This window comes from Triturus cristatus, chromosome 11 (genome assembly GCF_964204655.1).
Source record: "Triturus cristatus chromosome 11, aTriCri1.1, whole genome shotgun sequence".
In the NCBI taxonomy this organism is placed as follows: Eukaryota; Metazoa; Chordata; class Amphibia; order Caudata; family Salamandridae; genus Triturus; species Triturus cristatus.
In genome coordinates, this window is record NC_140594.1 from 279,409,259 (window position 1) to 279,432,616 (window position 23,358).

At 45.2% G+C, this 23,358-nt stretch overlaps 1 protein-coding gene across 2 annotated transcripts in view; it reads left to right on the top strand.

Moving 5' to 3' along the window:
• RNF215 (ring finger protein 215) overlaps window positions 1-23,358 on the top strand; it is an 84,001-nt gene that overhangs the window by 18,450 nt on the left and 42,193 nt on the right. For both annotated transcript variants that reach the window (XM_085636273.1, XM_085636274.1), the window contains exons 5-6: window positions 1,355-1,409; window positions 21,397-21,501. In XM_085636273.1, coding sequence (XP_085492399.1) covers window positions 1,355-1,409; window positions 21,397-21,501 — 160 coding nt within the window. The remainder of the gene's footprint in view (window positions 1-1,354; window positions 1,410-21,396; window positions 21,502-23,358) is intronic.

Here is a 23,358-nt window from a genome sequence, read left to right on the forward strand (position 1 = left end):
GGTATTCTGTCATCATCTTCTACATAGCTTCCATCATATGGGATCCTAACATTCCCCTTCTGAGGTAATTTTGTTTCTTCGTGAGAATATCACTCATTAAATTGACAGCACAACTCCTCCATCCCTAAGCCCCCTTTAGGTATATCATTCATGTGATAAATGTATCTTAAGTAAACCCAGGGGCTTACCTTCAGTAAAGATTATTTTTGAAAGAGAAATGACTGTCTGAATTTAGCCTCCTCCATCCATGACAACCCCCCTTTAGCACCTTCCTTTTCATTCTTTTCTCTGAATCTTTTCCACTTGCTTGTGGAAGCAAAAGGAATGCTCCCTCAATATATCAGCTTTCCAACATGACCAACCCCAGAATGGCTCAGTAGCGCTCTTTTCAACTCAGTTACCTTCTAGGCTCTTCTCTTCCTTCCACCTCTCTATTCTGGGTAGGATGTGAAAGTTTACTATTATGGCTTGGACCAATTGTAAATAGATGATCCACAATAAATAGGTCAGGTTCACGTCCCATAATCAGAACTTCCAGTGTGTGTCTTGCTCTACCATTTCATTCATGATTTGACTATTCCTACCGTCTATCTGGTTCCTTTCTTGGTATGTGGCCTAGCCCTGGGCAAGTGTAATGGGGTTAGAATGTTGTGGTGGGTGGTCGTGGTTAAGGAAAAGAACCAAAATGTCCAACAGAAATCCATGTGGACTCTGATAATATCCAGCAGGTGCCAAGAGCCATACGATCCATGCAGCTTGCACCATAGCTGTGACTGAACCCACAAGGTAAACATTAAGAATACAGGATGGTTAAATCTTGAGCATTGACATCTTTGTGTTGAGGTGGATAACTATTTTTCTGACTCCGGGCTACACACCCTAAGGCTATCCTAATAATAATGTCAGTCCAGTACATTATAAGGATTTGTTGTTGTAGAATTTTGTATTTATATACAAATATCCCTTTGCCTCTTTCCAGGATTAGGCATTGACAATTAGGTAATTACAGAGAAAGTGAAGCGATGGAATAAGAGTAAGGAGGTTGTTAATCTAGATTGGAGCAGGCAAACTGCATGGGAAGGAAGAACTTTAAACTCTAATGGATGTGGGTTGACCACTAGCTAGGTGTGAGCATAGAGTCATATCTCAGGGGAGGGTGAAAGCTTGATATGAACAAGAGTGTAGTAAGATCTTCTGCGATATAAAAGAGAGAATGGGTGCTTGATGGGAACAGGAAAGTGGAATAGCCTTGCAAAAGTGAGTGGGGGATGGAAGGGAATGAATATATAGAGATGTCATTCACATATCTACTTTAAAGAGAGATCTAACAGAATTCCCGTTTTGGGACTTCCAGGGGTCTACGAGCTACAACGAAAATAACATACAAGGCAGCTCTGTTGGAGAACCTGGTAAGTACGTGTTACAGAGATACATTAGAGGTGAACAGGAAACCAGGACCTTTGTTACAGTGGAACTATGGTAGTGGTATTATTAATATAGAGATAAACAGTGTTTGGTTAGATGCCAAATTTCAAGTGTGATGTCTCATTCAATGTTGAGCCCACTGAATAAGAGTGGTAATATTATAGGGACACTGAGTGGGTGGTGTCACTGTGGTATTCAAAGTGCTAGTTCAAGAATGAGTTATGTGAACCAAAAGCCTCTGCCACCAGTCAAGGCCACTGTGCTCAAAATTTACTTTTTCCCTAAAATGTGCTCTAAAATAGATTGGAGACATATATCTGCTCCAAAAAAAACACCTGACGAAAAAGGACTAGTTTCACTTGAAATACATATGATTCCCTAAACTATACTTTGCATAAAGGCAATACAGGAGGAGTCATGGTCCTTCAAGACATAGAGTATAAAAGAGAAGTTTTACAATGTGAACAGATAAGGGAGGAAGATCACTGACACTGACCCCCCCTAAACACGGCCTATAATTTCACAGTAGCTTCCCTGTATTCACTGAACGCTGGGCAAGAAAAACACATTAAATGCACAGCCTCCGAGATACTGAATAGAGAAGAGAGAGACATAGTTATGGTAAGTACTTGCACACAGTTATGGACAGGATGAAAGATAGATTGGCACATAGATATGGGCAAGGTGGCACCAGATGGCGCAACTTGGCTAAACCAGATGGGGTTAGAAGAGATCTCTTGCCTTCAGCACCCCACAGATCTAGATTTTACATATTGCTCTGCAGTGTACTATACAGGACTTCAAAACAATGTCACTGAGGGCCGTGTCCACGTGGGTGGCCCACATCTCACTCTCAGATCAGGTACTATTTAAACTTGCAGGCAGGTCACACCAGGAGAGCGCCAAGCAGACACACTTAAGGAGGCTGTTTAGCCAGCAGTGTGGGACGCTCTTGCGGCTGCTGCTGCATGGGGGCAGGGATTCACGCCCCATTATCCCGCTGGTGTCGAGGAAGGTCACACCAGGAGAGTGCTGGTTGAGCTCACTTAAGGAGGCTGTTTAGCCTGCAACGTGGAACGAACTCTGCGTGTGCCTGGGCGAAGACCGGGCCAAGAGCGAGCCTGTCTAGGCTCTTCATTGCCGGGAGGAGGCTGGGCTGTGCCATCTCTCTTGGTTGAAGGTCAAAGCCATCTTGAAGGCCTGTGGTGACCAATGGAAATGCAAAGGCCCTTTATAAAGGCGTTGGCCTCTGCTCCTGCTGTTTGATAACTTTTTATCTGAAAGGCCCACTTGTCACATATTCTTTATGTGGAAATGGAAAATGCTGGCAGAGAAAAACTAAAGTATCCACTGCAACAGTAGGCTCTATATTGAACACTTTCTTGGCCAGAGCAGTTGGGGTTATTTCTAAAGAAACCGATTTGGCGGAAAGGCGGCTGCCGCTGGACCAAGGCAAATTATTAGCCATTCCCCCTCTTATGTCACTCTGGCACTCTGAGCTGACTTAGTAAAAACTCACATTGCCCCAGCAGAGGGAGATTTCATTACGAGGGCTGTAACGTCTCCACTGGAGGTAATGGAGCTTGACTCCCCGCATACTAATGAAGAAGGCTCATCTGTTAAGAGGAACCAACAGAGCAAGGGCATTTGTAGTGTCAAGGTAGGGGCCCATAAGAATTTAAATAAAAATAAACATGAAGTTGTCTGTGCACTTAATTACTCTGTAATTCATCTGTGGCTAGGTGCTGCAGAAAACAATGCAGAAATCAATTGGGATTTGATATTTGAAAAGATTAAAGACGAGATTGATCCTTGTATCTCCCTGGTGGTGCAAAAACAAGCCTGGAGCATGTGACCTCAAAGCTAAAAACAAAACTGCGATTATTGAAAAAGTAAAACTCCCACATACATCAGCGTAAAGGAGGCAATGGCAGAATAAATTGCCCTTGCAACAGTAGATCATGCAAGGGTACATGCACGGGGATCTGCACTCACCATTCCAGCTACTTCACCTATCAACTCCACTGGAAAAACTCCCCCAACTGGGGGTGCGGAACCCCAGCAAAAGGTCTTGAAATTTAGGAATTCTGTCCCTGAAATTAAGTCAGGAAGGTTGCCCCTGCCAGTTGCCTTCATCTTAAGCTTTCACCTACCTGTTGCCCCTGTGTATCAGTTCTGACAAATGTTCCATGTCTACCTACAGCCAGGCTGGAAACTTATGATGATCTAAAAAATGAGGAGTGCTACGCGTTAACCAGAAACTCTGATGTTTGCATTTTGTAGTACAGCATTATTCTCATCAGGAGAGTTGACTGGACTGAGCCCTTAATCAAACTCTCTGGTGGGGACTGTGTGGGTATTAACTGTGGGAATCCGAATTAAGCTGATAATTAGTTTCGCATAGTGCCCACATCGCCCATTAGAACCTTCAGTATAAACGTATCGACCACTTGCCGCTGGGCTACATTTATAGACACCCTTCCTGTAAATAGACCATTAGTTCTGCACCGCCCCCTCTGCACCTTGAACTAACTGCACATTTCAGAGGCTATAGATTGACTACCTAATGACTGCCTCTCACCGTCTGAAGCAGTAAGCCACATTGCAGTTTGCAGTAAACCGGAAGCAATAGCATAGAGGCTGATTTCCCTAGAGCTGCCCCTAATTAAGGATTCATTAACCAATCTGATATGCTGGAACATAGCTGGTTTAAGTGCAAAGTGGTAGAACTCAAATTGGCTCAATTATATCTCAAATATTGATATTGTAATATTACAGGAAAAATGGCATCTGGTGGATATTGTTTGGACGGATTTTAAACTTTTGTTTTGTCCGCCTCTTGTTCTGCTGGGGGAGGAGCTTGGGGGGGAGGATTGGTTACTCTGGTTCAAGTTTCCAAGTTGTTCATGGTAATTAATGCTGATTGCCTGTAACCAGCCTGGAATTCAAATGTCATGGATAGTCCTCCAAAACAGGTTTAACTTTTTTCTTATTCATTTTTATAATCCTGTAGCAGAATTTGGTTGCCAAATCAAAGTTTTGTTTTATGCGAACAAAAGTTTAAGGAACAGGGCTGATTGTACCTTAAATGAATTTTATTTGGTCATTGGGGATGCTTTTAATGCAAAGATAGGCCACAATGTAACCCAGTGTGATTCTTTGTTGGCAACTGAAATCACTTGGATTGTCGAGAGGGCAGACGAGAGGCCAGCTATTATTGTGCAATCTACTGGCATTTAATCTTTATAACCTAGCCTTGTTAGGCGCTGTGGCTGAAACATGTCGACCATCACTTTTTGTTAATTCACCATAGTCTATATTGTTGACTGTTGGTGTATACTATTTTAATCCTGGTCATGTACGGCTGTGAAATACTTCCAGCAATTTTCTTTATATTTCCTCTGCCGTCCCTGAACTAGTTTTAATACACTTTCCTCACTGCATCATTTTGTTTAACAGCACTGCACCCCTCACTCATACAAATTAGCTCATCATATGTGGATTTAGTTCATCCTCAAGTGTATTACTAAAACATCCCTGAGCTCCTCCCTCTCAGAGAGGGGGTTGTAGCCCCCAGAGAAACTAGGATTTTTCTCTGGGAGGAGAATCCCATATGATGAAGCATGGCACCTAGGGTGAGTGAGCGATTACGTCCTTAAAAGGGATTGCCCTTTGACTTATTCAATTGGGCCTAGTCCGTGTTTTATACTTCACCTTATTAACTTTGTTTGTTTAGACCTCAGGGTTTCACATTGTTTTTTGGTGAATATCACCTCCCTGCTGATTTAGACTGTAAGGGCTAATCTTGGCCTGATTCCTGATCATTTGTTAATTGTTGATTACCCGATGTGATTGTGACTTTTGAACATTTAAATCTATCCATCAAGACTTTCATAACTGGCCTTGCGAAAAACGTCAAACTTACTCTTGTCTGCTGAGTATTTTATCCCAACCTTGGTTTTTTACACTTGCTGTACACGTTTTGCACTTGTGCACTTTTTATACCTCCTTATTGTGTCTGTACCTAGTTGCACATATGGAAGCTGATACAACTATAGGAGTGGGATTTTATGTTTTTTTTTTAATCTGATTAATATTGTATGTAATTACTGGTTTTTAATGCATTGTATATCATTTTTGTTCTTTCATGATTATATCTGTATAATCGAATAAAGATAATCAATCAACCTTCCTGGTACCATGTGGGAAGCATACGGGTAGGCGGTTCTAAGAACTACAAGACTCCCTATTTCGTAAAAAAGAAGTAGCTGGGCAGGGCACTGAAATGCATTGACAACAATTTGGCTTATAATGATAATGGGGAGGTGAGATCCGATATCCTCTAGAGTGTATTGTAAGAAGTAGTAACAGAAGTTTATTTCGGCGTCAGTGAGGCTCTATAAAGAAAGGGAAGAGAAATGAGAACACGTAGAAACCTGATTTACTGATTGAAGAAATCCCCAATTGCACTAGCTCCCTAAAAATATGGGGGGGAACTTCTTGCGGCCAGTGCTCAAGTTAAAACTCGTGACACAAACAAAGCTGAATATGCGCTGTTGTGAGTTAGGCAAGGATATTATAATGCAGGCTGTGAAGCTGGTAACTTATTGGGCTGCGAACGGAGCATAAATAGCATGAAGAAGGATATCTGCCATTAAGAACGGGGAAGGTCAATTACTTTCTGGAGACCTACACATAACTGAGGACTTACGGAAGTACTGTGAAGAACTGTTTGACCAGAGGTTGTGCGTACTGATGAGACAATTACTTCTCAAATACACATGTCCAAAAACGTGTGACCAAGCAGGCAGAAATGTCCATACTGATTGTCAAAATCATCAGAACCATAAGTAGGTTGAAAATAAACAAATTGCTGGGCCCCAACGAGTTCCCTCCCCTTCTTTTGCAAAATCTTTTGATCACAACCTGGTCTCTTGCTTATCTGTTTATTCAACATTTTTACAGAGTCGATGGTGACTATGAAATCAATTTCCCAGTCGATAATTTTGATCATCCCCAAACTTGGGAGAGACAAACGACTATGCAGCTTTTGCAGATCCTGGTAAATACTGACACTAAACTGTTTTCAGGGGTTCTTGTGGGTATTTTTTAAAGGAGTTTGCCAGGACTAGTAGACCCAGATCAGTCCAGCTTTATATCAAGCTGAAATTGCAGTTACATTATCAAAAGGCATGCGCACCTGATCAAAAACATCAATAGGACTAGAAAAGAGACTCTGCTAGTCTCAGTGCATGCTAAGAAGGGGTAAATTAGGTGATCTGATCTTTCTTAGTCGGAACTGTGATGACCTTCAGCTTTGGCACTTCTTTTTAAATGGGCTGGGTGTCACATCAATTGGTAATGTATGTTCTTGATATTATGATGACAATGAAAAACGGTTCAATGCCCATCACTGCCATTTCCAAGGACTACCTTTGTGATTATTTAACTTGGCATCCTGTTAGCTCCCACCCTACAATGAACTTGACAAGTTATTTATAACTCCAGGCTGCAATCCGCCCTAATAGACTTAAATTGCTGGCACCTGAGCGGTCTGTTTTGGTGTGGAAGAACTGCAGCAATAAAAGTGACCACACCTAAGATTCACCACATCTTTGAAAAAACTCCCACTCCGAGTTTCCCCTACAAGAATACACAAACTGCAGAGGCAAACGGATAACTTTGCCTGGGCAGGGAAAATTCACAGATTAGTCACAAACATGATGAGAAAAGCTACCAGTGATGACGGGCTACGCCTACTTACCATTTTGAAATACTATCAAAGCACACAGCTACATTTAGAGTGGGGTCGCCTAGGAACAGAGAAACAATTGTTCTTTGTGGACAACCTAAGAGCAAATACACAGATCAGATAGGTTTTTTGGCTTCCGAAAAAGCATAGAGTATGGGCACTAGGGCCACATTGGGAGCGTGGGAAAGGTTAGCGTTAAAATAAGAGCACACTTGTAAAGAGAATGACAAGAACTTAATCTGAGACTTAGAGTCCTGTTAAACCAAGCAAAGGCGCCAAATTCTCTAGGCCAATCTGGGCCCGAAAAGATGGGAGGAGAAATTAGGGAGAACATTATCCAACTCAGAATGGAGGGGGGGTTTTGCAAGGACATATAATCATGGTCACTGTAATTATGTGATTCTGCAGCTGCTGCATTTTTGCATTAATATGTAAATGCCGCATGTGCCTCATAACCACCCATCATCGACTGTATAATTGGCAGATTTTACCCTGAAAATGTTTGTTTCTAGCTCAAACGGATCAAAAGTTACTAAAAATGCGACAATACTTGTGGCGCAGCAGAAGGTTGACTGATCACTTTTCAGTTGTATATTGCTGTATTTTGGTGTTCGACTAGTAATAATGAGATGAAGCCTTTTTCCAAACAGAATTAAAATGTATAGAATCAACAAAATAATGTACTGATACTATCACAAAATGTGCTGTATTATGCCGCATAATTTGATTTTTCTTGCTACATGATTTAGTAAACATCACCAGCATTTAAAACAATACAGATTAGTAAAGCTCCCAGTGCATAATTTGATCCTCCCTTGCTGCATATTTCCGGTGGACCTGTATATAATACCACAAGAGTTATTGCGACAAAGGAGACCCTACTTAAAATAGCCACATATAGGTACCACACTCTGGAGGAATTATGGGAATGGGACAAATGCAGCTAAGTAAATGCTGGTAGGGATGTCACAGTGAGGGCATTCCAATATCCCCCATGAGGCTCTGCTTCAAGATGCAGACGTACAGCACCGCTGTGCTCATAGTTGTAGACAAAATGTTCAGAACTCATTATCCCTAGATTCCCATTTTATTATCCATGACCAAGTTAATAAATACTTCCACTACATTCTCAAAGGGGGGAAATTGTTTCTTGCGCATAGGGCAGTGAAACAAGTGATTAGAGATCTTTGGGAGAAGATGAAATATTAGGATGTAGATATGGGGAAATGACCAATTAATACTTGCTGGCCAGAGGTTGTAGGCAAGTGTATGTGTATGTTCTTCTTTTGGAAAAATAAACAAATTTGAACCATAGCATAGGCTAACATGTGGCAGTTTTTGCCTGTTGTATTCTGTGGTGTTTTTATATTCAGTGATTTATAGTTAATAACCAAGTTGTTTGCTTTACATCTCAGATTGAAACTCCTTGGCTCACTTTTAGGTTTGCAGTGTAGCGTGTACTTGTGTATATACAGTGTATTTGTGCATGTGGTTGCTGGTGATTGGCACCAGCACTAATTGTTGGGGTCCAGTACTTATTTTTCATCACCCGGCTTTAGCCCATTACAAACAAGAGAAAGAGAAAGGGAAGTTAGGAAAGCCATGACAAAGGTAGAAAGCAGAGATGGAAAAAACCCAGCACAAAAGATCTAAAGAGGCATGAATTGTATGGTGATAGGAAAAAAGAAGCATAGAGTGGAATCATGACAAGCCAGGCTTAGTATTCAGCAAACCTGGTATTCAGCAATACATAGAGTGGGCTCCTGAGAGAACTTTGGGCTCCTCTACCTATTGTTTACCAATTAAGCACTGGATGTTTCTGTGTTATTCTGAAGAAATTTAGATATACCTCATCCATTGCTCTGCACTGATCAAATTTCAAGATCACTAAATCCTAAAAAGCAGTCTGATTTATTTGAAAGGCCTCCCAGTGTTAAAACGTTATATTCATGGATACTGTAAACCTCATAAATGACAGTAGTTTCCCAACCTTTCCTTTTGTTATTTGTTTCATTACTATTTCCACAACATTTGCTATTTTTTCTGGCAGTAAGCTCCCTGTATCTTCTCTGCCCCAGTGTTTGTGGAATAGGTCTAAGAATGCTCTTTTCCCAGAACTTTCCATTTTGTTTTTTATACTCTTTCTTTTTTTCTTAATTCGGATGCAAACGCGTCCATAAAAGGTACAATAATACAGTTATACAATATAAAAGAAAACACAGCATAATATAAAACCATAAAAAAAAACTAAAACATCACCAGCATTTAAAACAATACAGATTAGTAAAGCTCTGAGATCTAAAACTAAATGCACCATCGCGCTAAAAGTGACATCATGAGTGCAGGCCATTCAGAGATCAATCAATTCTAGAGAGCCTAGATCTGTAAGCGGCCTGCAAAAAGCTTATCACTGCACAGAGGGTATAGGGGTTTGGTAGCAACTGTAAGTGCAAAAGTGCCACTTTGGCCTGCCTAAACTTCAAGCTCTTTAGCAGGGGCCGAACATAGCTTTCTGGCGAAGGGCCCACTACTCCACTGCACCCTGCTTTTTGCAGTACAACATGACGGTAGTGTTGTACATTAACATCTGGACCAGCTTCCCTTTGATGGAGGGCAGGAAAGCTTTCAGTGCCAAGCGAATTGCACTCTGCTGCAGAAGATTGATGTGGAGCAGAGTCTCTGCCAGAGACCTCTGATCTCCTCCTTTCCCAGATGGCCGCCCCAGCCCAGAATCGTTGCATCTCTCACCACTGTCAGCTGTGGTTGGGGAAGGGAGATGGGGTCTGCTGCTGGCCTAAATGCGGCCCATTAGCCAATACTGCAGGTCTTTCATGGTCTCCTTCAAAATCTGAATGAGGTCGGAGAGGTTCCCGTGGGATTGCGTGCGCTGGAACCTCCGATCCCATTGCAGAGCCTGCATATACCATAGAGCGTGCTTCACCAGCAGGATGCAGGCCATCAGACCCAGCAGTCTCAGAGTCCGCCTCACCAAAATCCAGGACTGAGGTTGAAACATCGGCATCATAACCCAAATGTGATGGACTCTACTCTGGAGGGTAGGCGCGTAAAGGCACTGCTTCCACAATGCCTCCAATAAATGTTAGCATCTGAGAAGGAATCAGGTGTTATTTCAGAATGTTGATAGTGAACCCCAGCAAATGCAGGCAGTCCACCGTAGTCTGGACATGGGTAACAACTGCCTGTGGCGAGCACGCCTTTACAGGTAGGTAAAGACTGGTATCCTCAACCTCCGCAGATGTGCTGCAACCACCTCCATCACTTTCATGAACACCCTGGGTCCACTGGTGAGACCAAAGGGGAGCACAGCATATTGAAAATGCTCCTGGCCCACCGTGAACCCCAGGTAATGCCAGTAGGCCTGTAGGATGGAGCTATGAAAATAGGCGTCCTGGAGATCCAACGCTACCATCCAGTCCCTGGGTTCTAACACAGGCAGGACCTGAGCAAGTGTTGGCATCTTGAATTTTACCTTCTTCAGGAAGGTATTGAGAGTACGCAGATCTATGATAGGGCGGAAGCCTCCGTCTTTCTTTGGCACCAGAAAGTAGCAAGAATAGCAACCACAACCTACTTCTGATACGGGCACCTTCTTGATGGCTTCTTTGGCCAAAAGAGCCTGCACTTCCTGCTGCAACAAGAAGAGGTAATCTTCCGTCATCAGATCTCCATCAGCTGATCCAAGGTCTGTGCCTGGGGCGGGGGATCCAGGAATTGAATAACCTAACCCCACTGGCCAGTTTGGTGCACCCACTTGTACAAAGTTATGGCTTGCCATTGGGGACAGTAATACCTGATCCTGCCACCAACAGAGTGCCTGTGATGTTGCAAGGTCATACTTTAGGAGTTTGGAGGCTGCCGGGAGGGTGGCAGACGGGGCGGATCTCTGACCTTAGTTCTCACAGGACTTGTGGGAGCTGCATTAGTTGCCACGAAATGGTGGTAAAGCCTGTTGGCCATGGTGGCTCTGCTGGGAAGGACGTGGCTGGTAGCCTATACTATTGGAACAAAAAGAAAAGTGAGGCTAGCATGGGCCATAGCACGCTCCAGTGATGGGGCAGTGATCCTACTGTCCATGAAGCGCTCAAGCGCTGAGTCTGCTTTGTCACCAAAAAAGCGACTACCATCAAAGGCCATGTCCAGAAGGGATGCCTGGACATCCCCTGAAAAGCCAGATGACTGCAGCCAGGCGTGGCGGCAGAGTGCCACCAATGAAGCAATGGCCTTGCTCAGTGAGTCTGTTGCGTCCTGCCGCATCTGATGTCGAATTTTACTGCATCCCTGCCATCAGCAATAGCCTGGTTCAGTATGGATCGGGGCTCCTCCAAACACAGAGGCAGTACTTGCGCAACCGAGTCCCACACAGTGTGGCTTTATCTGCCCAAGAGACCACAGCGCAAGGTTGGTGGAAGAGCAAATCCTCTTCCCGAAAGTATCCAGCCTCTTGGATTCCATGTCTGGTGAAGTGATAGGGAATGTACCGGGATTCACTTTGGACATTGAGGCCTGCACCGTCAGACTCTCATGGGTGGGGTGCTAGGTTAGTAAAGCTGGGTCCCTAGAAGTGGGGCGGTGACAACGGGCAATCATCCTTTGCACGAGAATGCCCATGCAGGGCTTGGCCCAGGCTCAAGCAGGACATTAGAGAGGGCTTCATTAAAGGGAGTTCTGTGTGGGATACCCCTGGCTGAAGCTCCTCCATCAAGACATTGGTCTCGACTTCCATGGAGGCAGCTGGAGGCAGAGGACCTCAGCTGCCCTCCTTACTACCATAGCAAAATAGGCCCCTTACTCCATAGCCACACTAGGAGGAAAGACCAGCGCAGTATCTGGTGAGTTGCCCAGACCACTGGCATCCTGCAGCTCCTCATACCAATTGTGGTCCTCTGACTGAGCCAAAGGGTCATCATGGGGGAGAGGGTAGCCATAGGGGTCCTCATAACCGCCACAGCCAAAATCCCCACAGGGCCTGTAAAGCAAGATAGGCACTGTCTCTGACTCATAACAGTTGTTGGGGTCCGGTCAGCAGCTGTGTTGGCATTGCACAGTGTTGCTCCGGCTCCGTGTCAGTCAGGAATGACAATGGGCTCGATGGTGCCGACAGGCATTGGCAGCACCGGGAATGGAACGATTGAACTGAGCCCTGGCGAAGGTTGTGGATTTGTGACTGGGATCGGTCCGGAAACCAGATCCAGAAGGCCTGACTGGCACCGTGAGCGAACCTGCAGGGCAAAGGCGCTCCAGAGGTGTCCACAAACCCAAAAAGAGGTGTAGAGCCTCATAAAACTTTTGAGTTTGGCAGGGGTTGCTTTGGCTCAAGAAAACTCAGGGAGACACTGAGCGGGCCCACGCTCAATCTCTGTGGGTGGAGTGCGGGAGCAGGGCCTTGACTTGTGGCATCGTTCCTGCACCTCATCCGATGACGCTGAACTCTAAGAGCGCTTCAAGTTCTTTGACTTATTATGCTTGTGGGACCTACCCCATCACGGTTTGAAGCCCAACGACATCTGACGGGAACAACTTCGAGAGCGGGCCGGAGACCTTCCACATGGCTGAAAGCCTTTGCATCGCTCCACCTCCCAATGTCAGTCCATCAGGAGCTTCACATTTCTTGGATTTCATGGTGCAGCAGTCAGGACAGTTCCCGATATAGGCACCGTTCACGTCACATCTGGTGCGGATGACTCCTATGATGCTGATATGGAGCTGCTCAATGCCACCTACTGGCGCCCAGGTGTACTTTTCAAGATTATCCAGACTTAGTCTGAGGTCTGCGGAATATTCTAAGGTAAGGAGTCTGTGGCTAGAAGTCTCTGTCAGATCACTGTGTTTTACATACAATTTACTCATTACTTATTAAGCTCATTGAATGGCACACTATATCTTGAAGTTTTCTCTCTTACAAAAGGTAGCAATTTTAAAGCTGGAGAACTATGGTCAAAAGTAGTCATATTAAACAAGATGCAAGGTATACGCTGTGGATGCAAGATATCCACTTCAGTAATGTTTCCATGTCTTTTTAATGGAAAATGGATAAGTATCAGAATTACTTTACAAACACCGTGAGATTTTCAAAGTGGTCAATGACGGGTTTGTCTACAGAACAATTTACTGAACAAAACATTCTGGGAGAAGAGCATTTTGGTAGTGCAGTCAAGAGACTATTCAAAATTATGTTGAGATACAAGCGTTGGAAGGATCTTGATAATAAGACAAAAACCCTGGTCTTATCCTGAGTTAACAGATTGGACTGAAATGACAAATCATCAGTGAACATGGCGTGTGTATGACCTGACAGTTGTGCACCAGCCTATTGCCTATTTTGGTTGGCCACATTCGGGAATTGGCTTCACTTGCCACATTACGAGTACCATGATTTGAGCTTTAAAGTTGTAGACCTGAGCAACAGGCCCACATTCGCTCCACCACCATGTTTTCTCAGAATACATGTGGAAAACTTTGAGTTCATCAAAGTATAGAGATAAGGGTTCGAAAATTGGGATTCCAACAACAATTGTTACAGACACTTAGACCCCGATTACAAGTTGGACGGTTAATTCCTTCCCATGTGAACACCCCTGTTTACGCATGGGGCGGAATAATGAGTTTGTTTTTATTTTACACATCTGATAATTAACGAATGCGTTAAATAGCCCAACATTCGTAAAAGTTCGGCAGGGCAAGCCTGCCAAAATTTACCAGGGGAAATTTTTATAGTATTTAGCAAACCATGCAGATTTTGGTGTGTTTAACACCACAATCCGCATATTATTCCCCAGTAACTCTTAATAGGTGCTATTTATTGCACCCGATAACTAACCCCAGGGTATCGTTTTTACCAGGTGCAATAAATAGCACCTTGTAATTGGGGCCTCAGAAGAGTTGCACACTGAGTAAGTGGAAAGTTGTGTCAAACTAATATGCTGAGAGCAAATGGATAAGATAAGTGCATTCTAAAAGACAATTGGACATAGCAATTCTGTATGCTCCTCTGTTATAGCAGTAAAATTACCTCTTGATTTGAGTGACTGGTGTTACTAGACCACACATATCACATAGGCCGTGTTCCATGAGTTGGATGGGTGAGGCCTAAACAGCAAGGGCACTGTCACTCTTAGTGTGCAGGTATCAGTGTTCAGTAGCCACAAAATGTAGGGGTGTTTGTGCATATGTGCATGCAGGCATGCTGCTGGTGTTGCAAGGGTTCTTTTAGATGTTGTTGCACAGATACTTTGAGGTGCTGATGTTGCATGGATAGTATGAGCAGATGGTGTTGCACAGATAGCCTTGTGTGCCTGCTTGATGTGAATACCTGAAAAGCTAATGTTGCTCGATTGGATACTATCATATGCTGTAGTTGCACATCCAATATCACTTCCTGGTGTTACAAAGGCACTTTAAACAAGCATTTGCAATGCAATAGGTCTTGTGTTTGCGAGAGTTTAAGCTATTGGCATTGTAAATGATGCCTTTTATTTATGTTTTAAAAACCAACATGTTAATGAAAGGTATTGTCATTTACAATGCCAACAGTTCAAACTCTCTCAAATGCGAAACCTATTGCATTGCAAATGCTTGTTCTTTATGTTTGGAAGACCAAGCATATTACTAAACAGTTAGCCCTGGTACAACTCTAATGAAACAAGAATGCTGCCGAAGCTTCTCCTGCTGCCACCGGGAGACAGATGGCCCATAAAACAAGCATTGGCATAGCCAATAGGTCTCGCTTTTGGGACCTTATAAGTATTTAGTTATGCAACTGTTGCATGGCTAAACACTTATAAGGTCCCAAAGGCGAGACCTATTGGCTATGCCAATGCTTGTTGGGATAATGAGGCGACTCACTAAAACTTCCGTAAACTGGCTTTTCTTGGTGTCTTATACCTTCCTGCGCACCCTAGCGGCAGTGTGCAAGCTTCCACCGCAACACGCCTGCAAGCATCCTTCACCAATAAAGCCAGCATGCAAGAGGTGGCAGCTGTACAAGCACGAAGCCTGCATACCGAAGACGGCACCCGTTTCAGAGTGCAAGCAACGCTTTCATACCTGCTGCAGCGCATCCGGCGAGTCACAGGAAGCAACAGTGGGCAATCTTAATTCGCATCAAAGGGTGCAGATGCTCGCTTCCTCTGCAGACGTAGTCCACACGCAGCTGCAGCGTGACAGTTAACACCCCCGCTCCGCCGCCACACAGGCAGGGTAAGTCTCAATTGGACTTGTGCGTCGTTGCGCACCGAAAGTGAAATGGAGGAAGGGTGTTTGATTTTAGGGTGTTGTGTGGTTGACGTTTGTGTTTAAATATGGGGGCGATTTACACTTTCGTTTGTAGATGTGCTAATATGTAGGCAATGAAGTGAATGTCCGAGCTCTTTCCAGTCGGGAGGACTTACTGCCGTCACTTGCTGATGAGAAGTGGCGTAGTATGAACGAGCACATTACGCTTGGGGGGGTGATATAAGGATGCTGTGTGTACAGCCTCTGTGCCCCAGCGCCGTAGAGGGAAGTGTGTATTTGGTGTTACCGTCCAACCCTGCTGCCGATTCGCTGAAGGCAGTACAATTTCTGGATGTAACTGTGGGGACTCGAGGAGCTATTTACGAAAACAAGGGAATTCTCGAGAAGCAGAGATGTTGAAATAGAGTTGGACGAGCCGTGCGGCCGCCATAGTTGGCTTAGTTTCCTGGTCAGCCGTGATTACATGCGGCGTTACGTACTGTAAAAAAAACAAAAAGCACATTAATAGTAATTTAAATTTTTTTTTTTAAAGTGTGCACCTGCAAAATATTAAGCGTGGCGTCCGTGTTGTTGTTAATGCTGAAAGTTTAGGGAGGCGCCCGGGTAGTGGGGGGGGGGGGCAGCGATGCGGTGCAGTCAGCACAGTGAAACAAGCAGGAAGTGGGATAAGGGAGGGGGTAGGGGAGAGAGGCGCAGGCTGGCAAATGGTGAGCACTTTCGCGGCCGCTTTGATGTTCTCAGTGGCCGCGCGGCTCACTGAGAACATCAAAGCGGCCGCGAAATGATCACGCAGGCTGCCAAATGGTGCTCGCGCCCGGCGCACATGCACTGTATTTGGAGGCCTGAAAGCACTTCCAAATCCCCCATTTACTAAAGCTCTCGCCAGAGCAGCGCTAATGCGCTGGCTCAGGTGAGACCTAAAAACGGGTCCCTTCAGCCCTCTGTTAGTTGAAAGTGCGACCAGTGAGGGGCTGTAGCTGCCTCTTCGTAAACACAAAGAGGAAAGGAAGGCGGAGGTGGGGCTGTGGGAGCCCGATCTGACACTGGACTCGAGCTGGGCTGCTGCTGCAGAGTCAAGCAAGGAGTCCCCGCACCCGCTGCAGGTAAGGCGGAATGACATCTGCTTTAGGGCAAGTACAGAATAGAAACAAGCATTAAAAATGCAATAGGTCTCGCATTTCTATTAGTTAGAGCTATTGGCGTTGTAAATGGCAATGTCTATGACCCTTGTGTTATGGAGTGGATGTATGTTGTTTGAGTGGAATTATGTGGGTTGGATTGGAATTGTTAGATGTGGAATTGTGTGGCGTGGAATTGTGTGGTGTGGCGTGGAGTGGAGTGTATTTGTGTAGTGTAAATATGTGTTAGGTAAGCAATGGAATGATGTATTTTGTAAAATGATGTGATGTAGATCGCAATGGTGTAGAGTAAAGTTGTGTAGAGTATAGTGGCATGGAGTGGCACTGCGTATATTGCAATGAAATATAGTGCAGTGGAGTGGACACAGGCTGAGGGCAAGTGAAACATTCCTTCTACTACCGGCAGTAATGGAAGCCAGCTGGTAGGTGTTAGAGCTGCATTGCATGAGGCGCTCTGCAGTAGAAGCAGGGGTGTTTAGGCACACACACACACCCGTGTATGTTCCAACCATGTGCGCACGTGTACTGAGGAGTGCGGCAGTTGTGATGCTGCAGTTTTATATCAGCAGATGGGGGTAAACAAAGACCTAAAACACTCAATGGTGAGGTTTTGACACCCTCCCATATTATCATTGTTCCCACCGGCCGGCTCCGGTGTAACCAGACAGGGATGAGAGCAGGAAGGTGTTGCGGGGGTCGCCGACAGCCAACATCTGTCTGAGAAAGCCCAGGGCCCCCTGGTAGTTCTCCGGACACCATGGCTGTGCACCAGATCTACCATTGGGGCCCTTCCTGGTTGTTGCAATAAGGCAGGATGAGGTGAGAAAGGGGCAGTCCTCGGGCCCGAGCTGGATTACTGTGCCGCTCACCAGCAGAACCAGCCATAAATAGTGAGAATTCTCCTGTGCAATAACAGCTTTAGTGATTTTTGGTGAGTAAGTGTATCCAAGGAAGGAGGGGGTGGGCTGGTATTTTAACCCTTGGCTGGTTTTATTGGGAGGCATGAAAAGTGACCTGCAAGTGGGCCCCTGTGACGCAGCTAAATCTGTCCCCGCAACCCTGACTCTTAACAGCAAGGACTTATTTACATAGGGCTTATAGCCACCGGTTCACAGTGTCAGTGCTGTACAGAGAGCTGGTCATGTTCAAATCGTTAGTGCAAAGCCTAATGGTCTCCTTAGGATAATGAATTGGCGAGCGCTTAGGATAATGAATTGGCGAGCGCGCACAAACCCATGCAGCTATCGGTCACACCAGCATTTTATGTGAGTTATAAGATGGGCGTTACTCGCAATAAGTAACCAATACATGAACCTTTTAGCAAGTGGCTGTTCCCCAGCCCTCCTGGCAGCTTAGAGCCCCTCCCATTCTGCACAGAAGCCTTGCTGTAAGAGTCTACAAGCGATTGGGGGATACACTTAAGGTGTGCATGTAGTTTGGGGGCCCCCTCAATGTCCTCGATACACTGGTCTAACCCGAAGCAGGGCGCATACCAGTAATAGGTATAAAAAGCGATTTATAGTTCAAAGGCCCAAAAACAAATACTTTTTGACGACATGAGAAGTGTCCTCCAAATCTGACCTTTTCACTTCGCTTATACCAAGAATTAAATCGGTTTAATTTTCAGCATGTTACCACCACTTGAGATCAGCCATCAAGTGCTGGAATTTAACCCTCCCCGTACCTTGTCCACCAAAACCCGGAAAGGGTCTTAACATATGGGAGCCGACTGACCTCACGGAAGTGGAACAACAACTAACTACACTGGGTTACACCCCCTTGTTAAGCGTGAGATTGTGAAGAGGTGAGGGCCGGTGGTTGCACCTACTTCTAGACTGTGGGTGAAAGAACTAGATAAATGCATGATTGCTGAAACAGAATTATTCAAATCGCGAGGGTGTCCGAAGAAGTGGGATAGGAAATGGGGCAAATGGAATGCTTATCGGGGCAACCCATGTATATCCCCAACGGTGGAGCTAGAAATGCAAAGAAGGGAAGAATGTGATGATGTGATATAATGTTTGTAACTGTTTTCTATCCGCTTACGACGCAGCAGCACTGTATAATCACTTGAACTGTCAACTTGATACTGTATGTGACTTTTATGTTGGAATAATAAAAAGATTTATAAAAAAAAAAAAAACGGAAAGGGCAATTTTGAGACTCGCTCGCTCAAATCAGCTTAGAAATGGAGTGCCTCTCAGTCCATGATAAAGTGATTTGCCTAATGAGAATCAGGGCGCTTTTTAAGTGCAGGATAAACCGCTTCTGTATCGATAAACTAAGGCTCTGCAGTTCCAAATGCCATTTAACCTGTGGATACTGTAATGTAAAGACGTTTATTTCCCTGTTTGTATCACTGTCTGCTGATACGAAATGCGTCCGGTTTATCAGTCCCAGCTATTGAAACCCTCTTCCGGAAATGCAGACTTCCCACCCCCACCGGAGTTTAACAAGCGACTCCAATATTATGAAGCAGAAGCGATCTATATATACAATATATTAGTGCATGTTCCTTGGGGTTTTAGTGAGTAGTGAACACAAAACTAAATAGTGTTTTAGAGACACCCATCCCCTCCTTCACTTCGGAAAACACAGTGAACCCTTTCCAAGACCTTGGCATTGTACGAGTCCCCCAGCACCCCAGCTATGCACCCCACAGCCCCCCTAAAAGGTTTTGAACTGGAATACATCACTTACAGCCACTGGATGGCTCCACAGATCGAGATGCAGTGCAGGAGGAGGGCGGCGGTGATAAACAGGGGGCCTCTGGTTCCGGGGGCCATAGTCCGGTGTGCAGGATCCAGTGTGCTCAGGGAGCAGGGGAGAAAAGTCCAGCAGGGGAGAAGGCCCGCTGCAGTACCGGGAGACAGAGAAACCACTTCCAAAAAGTTCCACAAATCCCTTCTCCTGCTTACTGGGTGTTGCGGCACTGGTGCCCTCTGTGCTGGCACCGCCGTCTGTCCTGGCACTGCCGTTTGTCCTGGCTCCGCGGACCCTCCCTCCCTGTCCAAGGCTGTGGTCCTTTTCCTTGAACCCGCTGCAGCCCCTGTGCTTTAAACTCCCCGTAACGTCACAACCATGTGCTAATTAGGTGCAATTACTAAACTCCTTCTGACTATAGGATGGCCCTGAGGCCTGGTGTGAAACGGTGCCCAGATGCCCCCTGAGCCCCCGGCACACAAAGGAGCGTCTGGCCCCCAGTCCCCCGGAGAGCCAGTCCACACTGCTCGCAGGGCAGGGCGGGGCCAGGTACAGAGATGTAGGGACTGGGTGGTGAGAGCATCCTGGGGTTCAAAGAAGCATCTTTAAAGGACTCGGATATGTGGGGTCCCCACTGCAGGGGAAACACCACACATGAATGCGGAGTTCTTGGGGTGCTGCAGCGGGGTTGGGGGTGGGGGCCGCGGGAATGGCCACAGCCAGGCAGCTGCAGTGAGTGGATTCAGGTATCCGACCCAGCATTAGAGGTACGGGGGTGCCAACCACTGGTGCACACTCACCACACTACAAACAGTGATACCGGGCACACACACGGCAGTGCAAATAGTGACCTGGTGCACTCACGGCAGAGCAAACAGTGACATGGTGTACACTCAAACCCAGTTGCTCTAGGTCGACTGTTAACAAAAAAAAATGTTTGGACGAGCTGCGCTGCCCGTCCCGCTAGTGGTGGGTGTGAAAGTGAGAAAGTGAAGCATGCATAGCATGCTGCAAGTACAAAACAATACTAGTCACCCATACGTGAATTGTAAAATGTAGACACTTGCGCCATAAATCTGTACTCACCACTGCCCTGAGGAAAGCGCTCCACATTGTCTGTACTAGCCGAGTGCAGAGTGTCTGCCCTCGCAGCTGCCCAGGTCACCAGGAAAACTCGTACTAATCAAAAGAAGACTTTGGAAACATGAGCGAGCCGCCACTACACGCCCCCTATAGATAAGAAATTACTTCACGACAGCCGTTAAGCAAACCATCCAGTCCGGATGGGCCGTCTGAAAAGGAGACAGGGCGGTAATAAACCAGCCTTATTTCCAGTCGGAGGCCTCCATTTTCTATAAACGATGACGCCCGCCAATGAAAGTAATGGGCGGGGCTTCAAGCCCCCTTCTAAAATCTCCTCTAACACAATATGTCTCACAGAGCGAGCAGCGCATGCGCGCTGCAACGCTAGGTGAGATTTAAAAAAATGAAATTTGTTTTTCATTTCTTTGCTGCTGAAGCAATCACAGCAACCATGTTTTAGCTTTAAATGTTTAAAGCTAAAGCACGGCTGGCAGTATTGCAACGGAAAGTAAATACATTTTTTTAAAACATGCAGCCGTGTTTGGGATTGCAGGGGAACAAAAGTATAGTGCAGCACCATAATCAGTGCTAAAGACTGCCGCACTCGTTTAATAAAATAAAAAAAACATTGTGGGAGAGCATGCCCTGCAGGAGAAAGCCCTTCAAGAAAATAGTGCTTGGAGGATGTAATTGAAGCATACTGTGTGTAACAACCAAGCCAAAGGTCCAGTCCTTATGGGCGTTAACAAAGGGAGACAAGGCAGTACCAAGGCGGGAATAGCAAGCCTCATAATCAATCAAAAGCCAGCATTTTCGAAGGACAATGACACAAAGCCAATGACAAATAGGGGAGGAGAGTGGACGAGGCGTGGACGAGGCATCCACAGCATACCCTACTACAGCATGCCTCCCAGAGCGAGCAGTGCATGCGCGCTGCCGCTAGGCTCGACCTAAAAAGGATGGTGTTGTATGAACACTGTAATGCTATGTAAGATGTATTTCCTACTTGTATTGATATTGACATTTGAAATGTGCTTGCAGGGGTTGACACTCACTCTATGGTCCACATGTGGGCGCTCCCGGGGCGGCCTGTACGGAGAATGGCAGGGGGTGATATGCACAGGAGAGACCAGCTCCCAGGTACAGGTGTGTACTTTACAAGAAATAAAGGATTATGTCCATGCACAAAGGTGTGTAGATTCCCTCTAGTTTTCTTTTTTCAGTTTTTGCCTTTGCAGGGAGTCCCCTTCATATTACATCCCTCGCTCCTCTCAAAGGACTCTCTTCTTTTGAGTCTTTCTATCCCCCTTTGAAGCCATTTCCCTTTCTGCTGCTTCCTCAATGTCTGATTCTCCTCAGTTGTTTCCCTCACCCTGAACTCAAAACATCACACAGTCTTTTGATCTGAGTATCTTCTCCCCGATTTGGAACTCAAACCAAGAGATTCTATCTCGGGTCCATTATTCACAGCTCCTTCATAGTTGGTTTCCTCCTCTAGAATCTTTCTTTTTGTTCCACCTTCCAGTCTCCTGTCTTAGTACCACGTTAGTCCCTTTAGCCTTTGTTCCTCTTGCTTTTATATGGATAACGACTTAGAGTATTTCTTCTCTTCCTTGCAGTAGACATTTCTCTTGAAGTCACTGCCTTCTCTGTAAAAGATTTTATTTCTCTGTCCTTAAAGTCAGTATCTCTGCCTCTGGGAGTCTCTCCTCTTTCTTTTCCCCTTGAAGCCCATTGACAGCAAACCTCTTTTTCTCTTCTTCATTAGCCTCTCTTTTCATACTGGGGTTTCGTTCCAGCTAAAATATTTTTTGGGGGTACTATTTTTATCAGAGATAGGCCCTTTGGCCATTCACATGGTTCATTTCTATACCCTAGAGGCATGTTTCATTAACCCACAACCTAATATTTTATGTAGCCTGTCATGAAGCTGAAAAGCTGCAGTGTCTTCGGCCATTGTGGGCCAATGTTGTATACCACTGCACTGCTACATCCTGTCTCTCTCACCCTGACTCCTGACGTTCCCTGGGTTCCGTAGCCTTCTCCTCTCTTATATCTGTGTATGTTTCTCCCCATGCCATCCCCTCTTCTCTAATAAGAGAAATATAAATACTTCTGTCTTTCTCACTTCCTCAGTAGCACCACACCCATTAAGGCTATTTAGTCGCTCTGCCTTCCATTTGCTCACACGCCCCCACTCTCTGTGTTCTATCTGAGCTTATTTCCTTAAGAATGTCCCTCTTTCATCCATCAGAATCTTTCAGACTTGCTGGAAACTGCTCCATAAACAGTCACGAATTCAGGCATTTCTATCCTGTGGTAGAGCCTTTAAGGATGAAGGAACCTCCAAGACGTGACATGTAAGCTATTACAAAAACATTGTGTTTATAAGTTTATTGTAAAGCTGATCCTAGTGGTATGACTCAGTGGCAGTCTTACTGCATGACTAGAATATATTTCCCTACTTAAAGTCGGAAATCAAATGTATGTGGCTTTAAAGCACACAGAACAGGGGAAACTGATGTGGGCTGACACACACACATTATGTAATAAAATACTAATTTACCCCATACGTAGAGCAATTACTATATAGCACTCTGGGTGCCATTAAAAAGGAAGGCAGGCTGCGTATGTTTGTGGCCGTTGCCTTGGAATTTTATGATGTTGGGGAGCAGGTGGCAGCCGGGGGTTCTGTTAGTTGCCAGCATTTTGCATGTTTGAAAAGCCCAACCAGATAATAGCAAATAATTTAAAATGAAGGAACACTACATGAAAGAAATTACAAAAGAACGATTGAGCTCCAAGTCAGTAGGGGTTTTAAATATACTAGTCATCACTGGTACACGTCTTGTAAAAATAATATGCTGTCATTTGTTAGAGCTGGTCACTGCTGATTCTGTGCATTCTCAGCTTCCCATTTCCTTTCTTCATTTTTTCTCTTACTGTTTGGGCCTGCCTGGCATTTTGTTTTTTGTTCCCGATTGGGAGCCTTGTTTCTTTCTT